Source organism: Falco biarmicus, chromosome 7 (assembly GCF_023638135.1).
Source record: "Falco biarmicus isolate bFalBia1 chromosome 7, bFalBia1.pri, whole genome shotgun sequence".
Lineage (NCBI taxonomy): Eukaryota > Metazoa > Chordata > Aves > Falconiformes > Falconidae > Falco > Falco biarmicus.
In genome coordinates this window covers 43,220,645-43,234,967 of record NC_079294.1, presented here as the reverse complement: position 1 = coordinate 43,234,967, position 14,323 = coordinate 43,220,645, and the positions used below count along the sequence as shown (strand labels likewise).

At 41.9% G+C, this 14,323-nt stretch overlaps 1 protein-coding gene across 2 annotated transcripts in view; it reads right to left on the bottom strand.

The window, feature by feature from the left end:
- MTHFD1 (methylenetetrahydrofolate dehydrogenase, cyclohydrolase and formyltetrahydrofolate synthetase 1) overlaps positions 1 to 14,323 on the bottom strand; it is a 42,799-nt gene that overhangs the window by 14,264 nt on the left and 14,212 nt on the right. For both annotated transcript variants that reach the window (XM_056346106.1, XM_056346107.1), the window contains exons 8-18: positions 14,056 to 14,167; positions 9,324 to 9,451; positions 8,541 to 8,638; positions 7,676 to 7,849; positions 7,023 to 7,159; positions 6,687 to 6,733; positions 4,503 to 4,610; positions 4,327 to 4,401; positions 2,442 to 2,544; positions 1,212 to 1,288; positions 136 to 276 (exon numbers count right to left, since the gene is read on the bottom strand). In XM_056346106.1, the coding sequence (XP_056202081.1) occupies positions 136 to 276; positions 1,212 to 1,288; positions 2,442 to 2,544; positions 4,327 to 4,401; positions 4,503 to 4,610; positions 6,687 to 6,733; positions 7,023 to 7,159; positions 7,676 to 7,849; positions 8,541 to 8,638; positions 9,324 to 9,451; positions 14,056 to 14,167 (1,200 nt within the window). The remainder of the gene's footprint in view (positions 1 to 135; positions 277 to 1,211; positions 1,289 to 2,441; positions 2,545 to 4,326; positions 4,402 to 4,502; positions 4,611 to 6,686; positions 6,734 to 7,022; positions 7,160 to 7,675; positions 7,850 to 8,540; positions 8,639 to 9,323; positions 9,452 to 14,055; positions 14,168 to 14,323) is intronic.

Genomic DNA, 14,323 nt, shown 5'->3' with positions numbered 1-14,323 from the left:
CTCCAGGGGCTATGATTTCATCTTTAATCTTCTATATGCTAATGTCTTTTCTGTACAGAACTGTCCCTATGCTTTTCAGTCCGAGAACTTTCAGAAGCAATAGGAAAAAGCATTTAAGAACTGAATGACTCTTACAAGGTCATCTGCTGTAACTGGTTCTCCTCTCTTGCTGGAAGCTACTACCATTCTGCCCAGTCGCTTTTTCATATCATCTAGCCCATCAGAGAGAGCCAGAACTGCCATGATTTCACTGCTCACCGTGATGTCAAACTGAGCCTGCAAGAGAAGAATAAAGAATGCAAAGTCATCAAGATTCCCTAGTAGCAATCTTTACTTGCATTAAATTCTTGAAACAAGGCCAATTATTACCATCGTAACAACAACAACAAAAAAATACAGACATACAAATATAAAAGATAAACTAAAGCATTACTCTCAGAACATACTTCATTTAATTTGACCATTTTAAACGGGATTTTTTTTCTGCAGAAGTAAAACCTACCTGTTTCATTGCTATTATATGACTCTCTCCTGGTACATACATTAGTGATTCATGTAAGAACGCCTGAGTAACAAATTTTATTTTTGAAGATTGAGGTTACTAACTCATCTGACTATCACTAAACAGTACAGTAAATGAAAAAAAAATCATATTCTATAGGAAATGAGGGGTAGAACTCATCTGACATAACACAGACACCTCCATCTAAGCTAAGCACCCTGGGGACGTTTCAAGTCAATAGAAAGAGGCTTTTCTGAGCACAATTCATTTGAACTATTAATTTGACAGTTACTTAAGGGATGGGAATAGTCACAGCCCTGACTGCCTATTTTACTCTATTGATTATATAATGAATCTAAAGAACAAGCTCGGATACCGTGTCTAGTTTTGGCCAGATACATCCCACCCAAAGCATCTGCAGTGGTGAAGATTAGCCACTGCCACGTATCATATTATATACCACTGTTACTATGCCAGTTAACCCAGCTTGGGAAGCCAACATTCAGGAGAGAACAGGGAAGGAGGGAACAGACAATGAAACTGAGCACTGCGCTGGTAGCGAACATAACTGCTTGGCTGAAGGGACTTTCTGCTTTCTCTTTAACAAGGTACTGGTAAAAGATGGAAAAATCTGGAGTTACAGAAACTTGCTTCAGGACCTCATTTTTCAAAGAACTTTTAAAAACATGCAAGAAAAGGGAACAATTACCGTTCGTGAGAAACCTTTTTCCGTTGGAGACTGTCCAATAGTGATTTTCCTAAGGAACCTGTCATTTGTATCCAGTACTGTGAGGAATAGAGAGAAAGATGAGAAGTCACGTTTCAAGTCATGTCACATCTGTGCACCATGACAAACACTCAAAACTCAACTAGATCACCTACGAAGGGAGGATGGCAGTTAGAGATACCATCCTCTCCTGAAGAATGGCAAGTGCTACTCAACATGATTCTTTCCCAAAACTGAACTGCAACAAAGTCAGGATACCCACCGTCACACGCGGGCCCTGCACTGCATCCAGAGGGAGCCTACCTCCCTCTGCACCCATGAACCGTAAGTCCAAAGCCTTTCTGAAAAGCAGAGCTGCTAGTATTATTCCAACTGCTTTTCCACCATCATTAGTCAATGTGGAATCAGGAAATTATCACAGCCAAAAAAGAAATGAAAGTATAATTTTAAAAAGTTAAGTGATAAAATGGTCAGATTCTGCCATTTAGTGAGAAAAGTTTCACGCAGCCCCATTAACTCAAATTACCCTGGAAACGCAAACTACCAAATACTGGCTTAAATTTGCTGTTTCTTACTATCTGCTTGAAAAATTCTAAGAATTTTATAAAATATTTCCCATGAGGCAGACTACTTTAGGCCCATTACAAGTTATGAAGCAGATTTTGGAGTACATTTCACACTGTTTTAATAAAAAGAAGAAACTTCTTGAGGTTTAGATCAAAAGAAAAATTTCCATATTTGAGATTTCTTTTGCTAGTGAAGTATGAAGTCTGCCAGACCAGAAACTGATTTTACCTTCAGGTATCTTTTAAAGCCTTTTAAAAATCTGGTCTTTATTTGCTGTCAGCCCCCAACAGAGCAAGTGGGCAGATTCAAACTGAGTTTAATCTCAGAGCAGAACCCTCTCCTTGCCCACCGGGCTTTCTCAGTCAGGTAAAAAGGCTGTTGGCTACAGCTGCCAAACTCAATCCCCTCAGTGACCAACAAATCCAGAAACAAACTTGCACCAATTCAGAGCAGATTCAAGCCCATGCATCAGACCTTTTAGAAATGGGATGCCAGCTACAGGCATCTACCCCACCAAACACTCAGGAGAGGCCAGCCCTGCCCTCTTCCCCATTTTTTCAGTAAACAGTTCCTGCTGCACTTGCAAACCTCTCTTTTGACACACGTTTTGTTTCTTAATAATTCCTTATTTAATGGCTCTTGTACCTCTTTGCCACGTTATGGTGCTTGGGTCAATGTCCAATCTCACAAAGAAGTTTACTTCTTCCTTTGTCAAAGTTGCAGGATCAGTTTTGTTAATGCCTAATTTCTATGGCAGGAAATGACAAATAAAAGAAAAAAGGTATAATGAAAAGATCCACAGAAATGAACCCTTCACTAGAGCAATGAGCCTTCGGCAGTAGCATCTGCATATTCAGAAATAAGGAGGGGCTGCCTTTTCAGTGTCCCTTCTAGACCCCACAACAACGTCAGATGATCCATACCGGTGTGTATCTGGAAGCAGAGCTTGCTGCTGGGCAGCTAGTAAAAGGCAAAGCAAACAACAGAGCTCATTAGGGTAGGTTATCACCAAGCTTTGTGCAAGGTATCTACAGAACGAGTAAGAGAGAGCGCTTTGCAGTTCCTTAACATACCTTGTTCTAACCATTAGTCTCACATGCTTACATCCACTTCTCATTAGTCTGCCTAGGGTCACTGCACGCAGCCATACGTATTTAAAGACACTGCTTTCGGCATGCTGGTTAGGCAGCACAAAGGAGGAATTAAACAATTCAGTCACAAGGCTGTCAGCATCCCAGAAAGCTGATCTTGAACATACTGAGAGGATGGGCAGCTTGCCAAGTTGCTTAATTGAGAGAAGAATTATCTCAAGAAGCCTGACACAAGCGCAAGCTTAGGAATGAGGAAAATGACTGAGTTGATTTATGAACGAGCAGGCTTTTTTTTTTTTAATTAACTAGACAGCTAAGTCATATTTTGCTCCTGAAGTAAAGCAGGCAAGAAGAAAGTCTTTTCCTCTTCAAGCACACAATTTAGAAAAAGAAATAAACGAACCAAACCCACCAACCAAACAAAAAGATATTTTTCTGGAGTATTAGCATCCTGTTCACATCTTGACATTTAATAATGAGAACAGTGGTTAGGGTAGACTTCCCTTAGCCATCCATCAGGAACACCAAGCAATATGATGTAGCTTCTTTGCTCAGCAACGGAAGCAAACCACACGTTCTCTAATGGTTGAGACATTATAGCCAATTAATCAGTTTTAGCTTCCTAAGAGTCTGACTATTGCTCCTGAATTCCAAATGGGCAACTGATCCAGCCTGAATACTGCACAAACGGGTTTGTACTGTGAACGAGCTTAGCAGGCCCCAGGCTGTCCTCCTAGCCAGAAGGTCCAAGCCCACTGCAAAACTATTCCTCTGTCAATTCTCATTTTTGCAGAAGTCAGGGACACATGCTAGTTCATATTAATTTCTAAGGATCAGAAGGGGAGCTGTGGTCTGCTCAGGGACTGCCACTCAGTGACAGGGGTACTCATCTTACTGGGAATCCTTTTTTGGAAAGAGGAGGAGTGGGCAATGTAGGGGACAGGTAGTTTTCAATTTTTTCCCCCATTCAATCTGGGTAAGACAAAATTCTGTATGTTTGCTTTTTGCTGAATTTTATAAATTGCCTTTTTTTGTGCTGTTATTAGCTATATAGCTGTCACATGGGAACTGTTCATCTCTAGCTGTAACTGGCTATAAGGTATGGAGACTGATTCTGGTCCCTTCTTAAACTGCATTAAGGACACTGAATTGACACTATTAACAAAGGGCACTAATCTCTTTGCCTACTCCCACTGAGTTACTCAGCATATGATAAAGAGAGTCCCATCGATGACTCTTCCCCTTGGGGCTGCACCTCACTGTTTTCTGTGCTGTAAGAAGGGCTATGGCTACCACACTTTTGCACTCTTACATAAAAAATAAATTCCAGCAGAATAACCTAGAGGACAACACAAGGGTTTCTGTAACCTATCTCTGCCTATGTTAAGGATGAGTAAATGGAACAGAACCAGAAACCAATGCAAAACCAGTGACCTTACCTGCAGTCTTCGGATCTGAATGTCTGAGAACTTCCTAACACCATTGACAGAAGGTACCAAACGGCTGTAAAGAGCCTTGCAGAATGAAACAGGTAGTTAATTAGCACTGTTGGCACACCCAAAACATCTTGGCCAAAGTGGGCTGGGCTCAAAAACATCACATGAAAGGATTGTACCTGGTCAGTCTGAGTTAGCTCATGGAATATACGTGCATCGACAGCAGCAGCGACCAGGTTGTTGGCTGCAGTGATAGCATGGATGTCACCAGTGAGGTGAAGGTTAAACTAGAAGAGATAAAACATATCAGTTACCTCATCCTGCTGCAATTTTCATTTATTTCAATTCATTGTAGACAGATGGAAAGAGAAGTATTAATAGCAATGTTAAAGTGAATGAGGGTGGAGGGGGAGAGATTGCTCAGTGCAGAATGTGGTAGAGAGGAAAGAATTTCTCTAAAACAGAAAAATGCCTCACCCACATTTATATCATTTTACAAACTTCCAGAATGAAGCTGCCAAATTAAAAGGTTTTTTTTTCCCCACAATAACAGTTTTCACAGGCTCCTTGACACCTGAGAAGGGCACATCTGCATTGCTCCTCCTTCACTTTCCTTCTGACCCCCTCCCATTATAAGCACAACAGGTTTCACACATACATTAGCAGAAGCTGCTGCTCCTACAAAAGTATCTGAGCTAAACTGAAACTAGCAACCTTGTGTAGTGCTAGCAGTAGAGCTGTGGTTGCATGGAGCTCTGCAAAAGCTAACCACTCAAACACTGAGCAGCACAGGCAGAACTTGTAGGCCACATACTACACAGTGACACTGCTAATAGTTTTCTTGATTCTAGCTCATTAAAAGGTGGTTTGTGTCTACATGAGCTATCTGGCTGCACTGTAGCTATACTGACAAATGGCTTGGGATATATAGCTTCCATGACAAACCTGCATTATGGTAAGGGAGTAAAAGGTGTGGTTAAAACAACCTTTTTTTCCTGTGTAGCAGAGCAACAAAGGAGGAAAACGAAAACAGGACATTAGAAAAGGTGGTATGACAGAAGACCTGACAATACTGTTCTGTTGAAGCCTTGCTACTGTGGTCTTAAAAACAGATAGCTCAAAGCAGAATGCAGCTAGTCACATGCTGACAATAAATCTTAATTAGTAAATGCTAATTGCTGTCTCATTCTACATGCACGCAACAAGAAGAAGTTATTACTACCTTGGTTCTGCAGCATGAACTCAAAGTTTTTCACTTGCTAATCTTTTCCTAGGATGAAAGACGCATGCAGAAATACCAAATGACGTATCAAGGTCATTACTGTAACTAGTGACTCCATATACTTCAGGTTTATGAGACATCCACTGATTAAAACACCCCCACAACACTATGTGTATTAATACCACACAGATCATACTTAAAGAAAGTCCTTTCAGCCAGTTTGGTTCCAAGAGCGGGGCTGTTTCCCACTGCTGCACACAGTCAAGTATTTTGGCTCATCTTATTAACACCCCCAAGGAGGAGGAGATTATTTTTCCTGTCACATCTATCATTCACACATGTTCTTGGCACCTGACTAAATCAATATTCTGCTTCCTAACATTTCTTTTTTTTTCATGGACTTGCTGCATCAACTGGAGCAAACAGCCCTTTTGATCATTTCTGCTTTTCTTCCTAAAATTGCCCCGTGTCAATCTATAGTGCATGAGACAAAGGAAGAATTCTACAGGCAATTACTTAGAGAGTTGAGAGAAGCACGAGAGCACGTGCTACACGTGCCTTTCAATTCCCTGCCCCCAGACACAGGATTTTACTTGTTGCCAAGTCACATCAGAAATGTGCTGCAGTGCCAGTCCCCCATGGGCTGAGGTCTTGGCATTACTGACTCCCAACTTCTCTCTTCTCATTTCATGTTAGTAATCTAAAACACAAGTACACCAAAACAGCTCACAGAAAGAGTCGGTAACCACTGCCACTGACAGAACTCCTTAATATGCTTCCAAAATGTATTAAGTCGTCATCATCATCATTTCAGTGCTAGGAAAAAGGGACAGGGGATGTACATTGCTCAAGGGTATACAGAAATTCAAGGCACAGAAGGGGAGGGATCAGAGGAACTGGGAATCCCCAGTCCTGTTAAGTTCCCTAACCATGCAGGCACCCTTCTGAAACAACCAAAGATGCCTGTTGTTTGTTTTGTTTTTTTTTTTTAAAATGTGCTGAAATCAAGCATCTAGTTTTTGGGAGCGCTACACTGGGACATAAAAAGAAAAGATATTTCTAAGTTATCTGACTGCAGACTGCAGTATCTCCTCAAGGTCTGTGAGCTATGTGTGCAATGAGGCTTTGTATAAAGATTTACCTCATCCATGGGGATAACTTGACAATAGCCACCACCTGCAGCTCCACCTACAGAGAGACAATAGTCAAACCATGCAAATAAAGTTGTCTCCAGCCCAGAGTGGTATTACATGTGCTTGCTTAATGGCTTTCAGAAGGCACCTACTGTCGAGCTGCTTAGTTTAAATCCCAGTACAGCACTTGAAGACAACACTGTAGAACTTACCCAAGGTTTTTGTTTCTTAAAAGAAATGCAATCGTAAATATGAATTACGTTAAACTACAAGGCAGCAGAATAAATCTCTGAATGCCACCTTCCCCCATTTAGTTCAACTGCAACCAACAGAATACCTCCTACCTTTTATACCAAAGGTTGGCCCCTGAGAAGGCTGCCGAACACAGGCAAAGACATTCTGATGAAGGTGTGCTCCTAAGGCTTGAACAAGACCGACAGTGGTGGTGCTTTTCCCCTCTCCTAGGGGAGTAGGAGTTATCCTGCAGTGAAAAAGCAGAACAGACACAATTGAACACTTGTAGTGGGTGAGACTCAACAGGGATAAAGCAGTCACCCAGCGATTGCAGTTAATGGCAATTCAAATTCTGGATTGGCTCAGACTTCAGCTAATCTTCATCAGTTTGAAACTGGAATGAGATTGGCAAATTATCCTATTATCTGCTGAAGACTTCCCCCTGAAACAACTTGCTAGTTACTCTTGAAGGCAGGCTACTAGACTAGAACTTTGACTATGATCCAGTCTTTCCTCCATAACCCTGACCTGCAGACCAAAACAATTCATTTCCCAGAGAGAAATGTTGAACTACATTCCACAATTTGCCACAAGAGATAAATCTATTTGCCAAACCACTAGATTTTCACAGTGTGATGTACCGAAAGCCAGAGCACCCCATACAGTCACCTTAACAAAAGACAATACAACAAGAAGCCATGCTAATAAAATTTCTTTCAGCTTGACATCATGTAAGTGATGCCTCTGTTAAGGCAATACCTACCCAGTTACAACAATGTATTTGCCATCTGGCTGGCTCTTCAGCCGTTCCAGAGCTGACAGATGCACCTTGGCTTTAGTTTGGCCATAGAGCTCCACCTCATCAGGGAACAGGCCAACTTCTCTTGCAACTTGATCAATGGGCTTGGGTATGCAAGACTGTGATATTTCAATATCACTTAAAGAAAGAGAGCAAGGTCAATTCATAAGTCAAAGACTTCTCACAAATTCCCCACTTCTGGATGGCACAAACTACACTTAATATATATTTTAAAAGGGAAGCTTTAACCCTTCCTAGTTAATCAATCCCACCCATACTGGCTACAGTAGAATAGACACATCCTCAGGAGTTCCTTTTATTTTTTTTTTTTAAAAAAAGCCAAAAACTCACCACAAACCAAACAACACCCCCCTGCCCAATCCTTTCACTTCAAGAATGCCTTTTTGTAGGCAATGTGTTATGCTCCTTTATGATATTTTCAACTGCTCCTTGGGGACTTGACACCAACTTCTATTTCAAGCTGCTAGGCTTCTGCCATGTCAGCCTGAAAATTTTCCAAAATACAAGTGTCTCGCTATTTGCTCAATCAGCAACTACCTAGCTGGCCTAAGAAGTCTGTGGAAGTCCATGTTCAGGCCTTAATATTATCAGGATGACCCAAGCCTACCCTTCAACATGTCACGGCACCATTGCAGGTTAGCTCTGCACTCTTAGGAAGACCTCACGGAACCTGCTCTCTACTTCTCTCCAAACTTCAATGCCAGCTACAATCTACATACCTGTATGCCCTGTATTACACAAAGCTTGGGAACAGAAGCAAGTATTATGCTGCATGAATACTGCCAGTGGCTTTATTTGAAAGCATTACCTTGGAACAGGCACCTTTAGGGTAAGCTGGTTATATTGGATGTTCCATTTTCCAGGCTGGAACTTCTCCAGAAAACGCTGTGCACTTTCCACTGTGCTCTAAAATGAGCATGAAAATGCGTTATAGCAACCACCACCATACGAACCATGCCGGTTCACAAAGACTCAGAAAGGGTTTCCTGTCCCATTTGTCTCAGTTTGAGATTAACACAAAGTGCTTTGATTAAAGCACATGCTGAAGTCCAAAATGAGATTCTGCTCGTAGTTTTCTTAAGAAGAAAAAAACCCCCACCGTGTCTATCTATCCATCTACCTATTTATCTGCCAGCATGCTGGATTTTTTGGGGTGTTCTGTGCCAGCAGGGTTTCTTAAGCAAAGCAGGAACAGAAGGAGCTGACTTATACTTCTACTCTCCTCCTTTTTATCCAGTCACCCTGTGGACAGTTCTAGAATTACAGCCAGAACACTGTAAGACAAGCCTACTCTTGTAAGATAAGCCTCACTGTTTCATGATACCACACTCAACATCACCCACCCCCCCAGAAGAACCCCAACAAAACCCTAACCAGAAAAATGCTGTCCTAACATTTCCTTAAGCTCCATCTTTTTCCTCAGTTAACTGAATCCAAATTGTTTGGACTAGAAGTTGGAAATCCTAACCAGACCTCTGTAAGAGCAAGAAGGAAGCACCAGTTGCTTTGCTACTATGCTGAAGGACAGCAGCAACATACCCCAATTGTAAAGGCAGAGGAGATGACCAGCAGTCTCAGTCTGCCCACATACCTGCATTAACATGGCCACAGTCATAGGCCCAACACCACCAGGAACTGGGGTGATGTAGGAAGCTCTTTCCTTTGCTGTACTATACGCCACATCTCCTACAACTCTTTTTCCACTGGCCTTTGTGCTGTCTGGGGATATAAGGAAAAAGTAAGTTACACATCACTGTAGGAGGCAGCACTGGCTGAAACTGAAGACTTTTCCTCTGTTGGAGTAAACAAAACAGAAGCTGAGTATCCAGGAAGCTGTAAAAAAAGATAAAAAGTTAGAACAACATCACAAAATGAAGCTGTTATCATCATACTTCACTCAGAGTGTCAACATCTCATGCAACGTGTCTTTCCATTAAGCACCATTTATCCTCAACCAGACAGATCTCCCTTGCCTTGAGACCAAGTGTTTTCTCAGTGGCACATGGCCCATAGGGCAGTCTTAAGATTACTTCAAAACAAATGCAAAGGGACCAAAGCACAGACCAAGCCTTACATCTCTGCACTAATAAACCACAAATGGGACACACAATAGAGATGTCACCTGAATGATTCTCTTACAGCTCCTGCTGCATTGCGCTGAAGGATTAGTACGGCTTCCAGTTTGAAGGAGATATAAGCTAATGGTCTAAAAGGAGTGTGAGAGAAGAAACATGGCTGACTTGTTCCAAAACTCTAGGTTTACATTTGCTCTGTTCCATCTGGGAGGACATCTTGGCCTTACTATTGAACAAAATCACCTGCCTTTACAGAAACTGAATGCAGAAAGTGCTGAACTTTTCAATTACTCCTTGCCGTTCTAATGATGGACTGGTAAATACTGCAGTTCACAGATCAGAGCTGTGTCAAAACAAACCTCACAGGTGGCTTGAGAGCTCCAGTAGAATAATCTCCTTTCTCTCTGACAAAAAAAAGTGAAAAACAAACAAACTATATCCTGGTGCACTACATGACCTGACAACGGAGAAGCAGATACAGCACTTCTTTCCAGTGGTGACCTTCAAGGTCTCCCATAAAGAGAGAAAAAGACAAAATGCATTAGTAAACTAGCACAGTCATCTAAGGAAGTTGCTGATTACGGACACAGCCTATCAAAAAAGGAAAATTTAAGTTCCTCCTGGAGTGGCAGATCCTAATTTCAGATCTGAGGACTCTAGGGAACTTAAGCAGTGTGAAAAACCTGAAGATAGATTTTAATGTTGTTACATTGCGGTATTATATTGCATACAATAAGTGTACATTTGCACAGAACACAATCAGTAAGTTTAACGTACATTTGGCGAGTGGGAGGAGTAGAAGAGAAACGAAACTCCTAAACAGCTGATTATATAAAACCAAAGAGGGAACAAAAGCTGTTCCTGCCAACACTAATTTTTAGCTGCACTGTTGCTGACAATTAACAGCTTGGATGTTTTGCTGTGTTTATGTTTTAATCAACGCTTCTCCCTAAAGTTCAAAGCCTGATCAACATCACAGCTGTTAAACACTGTTTTTACAGCAACTGTCAGCTTTGCTGCCTGAACTGCAAACCAGTCTGGCCTTCCAGCCTAGAGATCAGCTTAATCAAGATTGCAGAAGGCAAATAACATAATCATATTTTCTTCTAAGGTTACCAAGCAGGCTTACCAGCCACCCTGGCCAGGAAGTCTCCAGGCCCAAGAATGAAGAAAACAAGTAGGCACTCCAGACACAAACAGCCTGATCTGTTACACAGACACAGTGATGAGCACAAGCCAAACAAGCCCCCAGACCCTGCCCCTGCATCCTCACCTCACACCAAGCACTGCTGAGCACAACTTGGGAGCTATTCCATTACCTTTAAAATATTCTTTTGCAGGGAAGCTCACATACAACACTTTCTGCCTCTCCCCGTAATTTCACCTTCTCAGTACTCATTATCCCACTCTTAACAAAACAAACAAACCAAACTACAGAGTATCAGTGACACCATAACCATTCCCACTGCCTGTGTCTTCTCTGGTCCAGCAGGTTCTCCGGCCAGCTGGAACACACAAGAGTGCATATCCAAGGACTCTGAAACCAAAGAAGTGAAGGACATGCCTACATGTATGGAATAACAGGTATGATGATATCCATCTGTCTCCAGAGACAGCTGTATGACAGTATGTATGTTGACAGTAAGGTGCTGAGAGTTAGGTATGTTGAGTGCAGCTTCTGGACCACAGCTAATTCACAGTCTTGCTTTCACCAGGCACAGGCTGGGAATATCCACATGACTTCCAAGCAAGCCTGTGCCAACGTACGTGCAACTAACACGTGCAACTACCATGTTTCTCATGGATATATGACTGCAAATATACAAGGCCATACATGACCCTCATCTATAAAACATGATACCACCTGCCTACAGTCCGCTTCTTTTTTTAGACACCATTCTGAAAGGTGTTTCATGAGGTACCCAACACAACCTGACCTTACAGGCCTGTGATGACAGCTTGATTCCTAGTACACAAAGATACAGAGTATCAAGTCAAGGCTTTCTATATCTTTCTAGCTCCTCTGGTATTTAAAGAGCGTGGCCACCACGATCCAGAGGCTGATCCTCCTTTCCTGCTCTCATATCCTACCATTCAAGGTTCCCTCTTGGCTAGGGCTGCAAAATCCCATAGCAGAGAAGAACGTTGAATGAAGTTGCTTCCTCCATCAGGACACAGAGAAAGACACCTCAGGGACTCTGCCATCTCTAGGAATATCCTCTGCCTGCACTGTTCTCTCCTGTAGCAGAGCAATTTCTACAGGCCTGGATTAAGGCATTCAGAACATTTGGAAAGGGAGAAAGACACACTTGTCTGCTCTAATAGAGGTTTCAGGAGATCCTCTCTTGTCTCTCTCTACCTGGAAGAGATTCTGTTCAGCTGTAGAACACATGAACATAAAGCCAGATGTGCTTAAACTGCCTACTCTACCCTCCAAACTGGCAGCCTTGGGGGTATACAGGCCACCCTCCAATTAAACATGTAACAGCTGCATTTGCACAGAGCTACATGGCTGTAACATTTTTTTAACTCTGCCTCAGCAAGTCTGCAAGAGGTTGATGTCCCGATATGTCAAATCATATTGGGATTTAACTGTACAGGGCACCCCGACTTGCAAAGTATAAGCATATCCAGAGATTGCCATGTCCTCCACACAACTCACACCTACACCTAGGAGACACTAGCTGGGTGCACTTACAGCTATGGTAAGATGTATGGCAACTGTGCTATTTTTCCACCCCTGCCATGGTCAAAGCACCACCACAGCTAGCAGCAATATTCTATCTGTACACTGATGCAGCTGCAGAAGCTGGCAAACTAGCCGCTGTTCCTTCTGTAGCATTGCAATTCCCACAATTCTGGCACTGTTTTCCCAAAAGATTAATCTGAAAACTTTTTCACAACCTATTAGAAGAGAAGAAAGAGGCAGGAGAAAATTCAGCAGCTTCAGAAAACCACATGAAAAAAAGAAAGTCTGCAGCATCCATCAATTTGAAATCTGACAGTTTCCACCGTACTCTACCAAGCCCGGATTACCGAGTCTCACAATGCCATTAAGTGCATTGTCATGCAACGCTGACTAGGCTGGGTGTACAAAAAGCTCAGATCTCTGTGCACAGCCCAAGGCAGCCTAATTGCAAAGAAGCAGGGATGTGTCCTCAGAGATGCAGTTTACATCAAGCCTGAAAAAAGGTCATACCATCATATGTCAGAAACACAATGGTCGTTTTATTTGCAGCATGTTAGTGGGGGAGGCTCCAAGCCATTCTGCTTCATGCAAATCAGCAGTGACCCTGTGGGTTTTGGCACACTGCCTAAGTTTGCGTAGCTTAGCACAAATACATCAAGCAACAAACAGCAACAGCAGATGACTTTTTAACTTTAATTAAGACAGAAGAATAATGTTTTAAAATGCAACTCAATGTCATCTGTGAGGAACAAGACCGCCGAACAGAAATTTCTTTACATTCCATTAAATAATGGCAACAAAATGTCTGATTAATTATGAAAACTACCTTTTAAAAGCCTTGTGGGCGTAGCAGAGAGATAGTTGGATGGTGACAAATTTTCCATATCATTCAATATCTGCAATTTGGATTTAAAACAAGATGAAAACAAATTGCCAGACTGTGTGTTCCTCCTCTATAAGGAAGGAGTAGCTAAGTGAAACCCTATCCTAAAATCCAGTATGTTAAAGCACTTTATTCTAGGCCAGAGCCACTGTCACCAAAACTCTTGCAGAAGCTGCTTTGTTTCAAGACAACAGCTATTCAAGCCTAAGAAGTTAATGTTGTAATTCAACAAATCCACAGCTTCTTTAAGAGACCACTTGCCATTTATGTATTTTAAACATGACAGCTTAATCAGATCTAACTGCAAAGTAATGACAGCAAAGTTGTGCACTCACAAGTAACAACAGCCGCAAGACTTCACTATGTAGGTGGGGCGAATTACATTGATACTCTGTTGTAGTATTTCCTAGGCTTCCTCTTTCCTCTACTAATCATTAGCCTTATCAAAGGCAGAAACAAAACTACCCCTGATCTGCTTTAGAACAGTACTTTGGACCAAACTTTTTCTTTACTCTGGCATCTTCAGAGGTTGCCATCATTACCTAAGACAGATTTAAAAGAGAAAGAAGTCTGCATTGACTAGAAACACCAAGGAAACAGTATCCATGTACTTACTTAGCAACTGCATTTATATACAAATAAACACATCCCCACGCTTTATACATTACCCACGCACCTGGCACATGGTTAATTCCACAGTCTATTACGATTGCACCAGGTTTGATCCATTCACCTTTTACCATTTCAGCTTTACCAGCTGCAACCACCAGGATATCAGCTTTACCAACCTATTAAAAAAAAAAAAGTCAAATAAACAACTCCGTATCACACCAGTAGTAGAAAAACACAGAGCTGCTTCAGCAACAACTGAGGTCAACTCCAGTTGCAATGAAACTGTGTGCTCACCCATCACCACTGGAGGAATGAAAGGGCATCATCAGCAA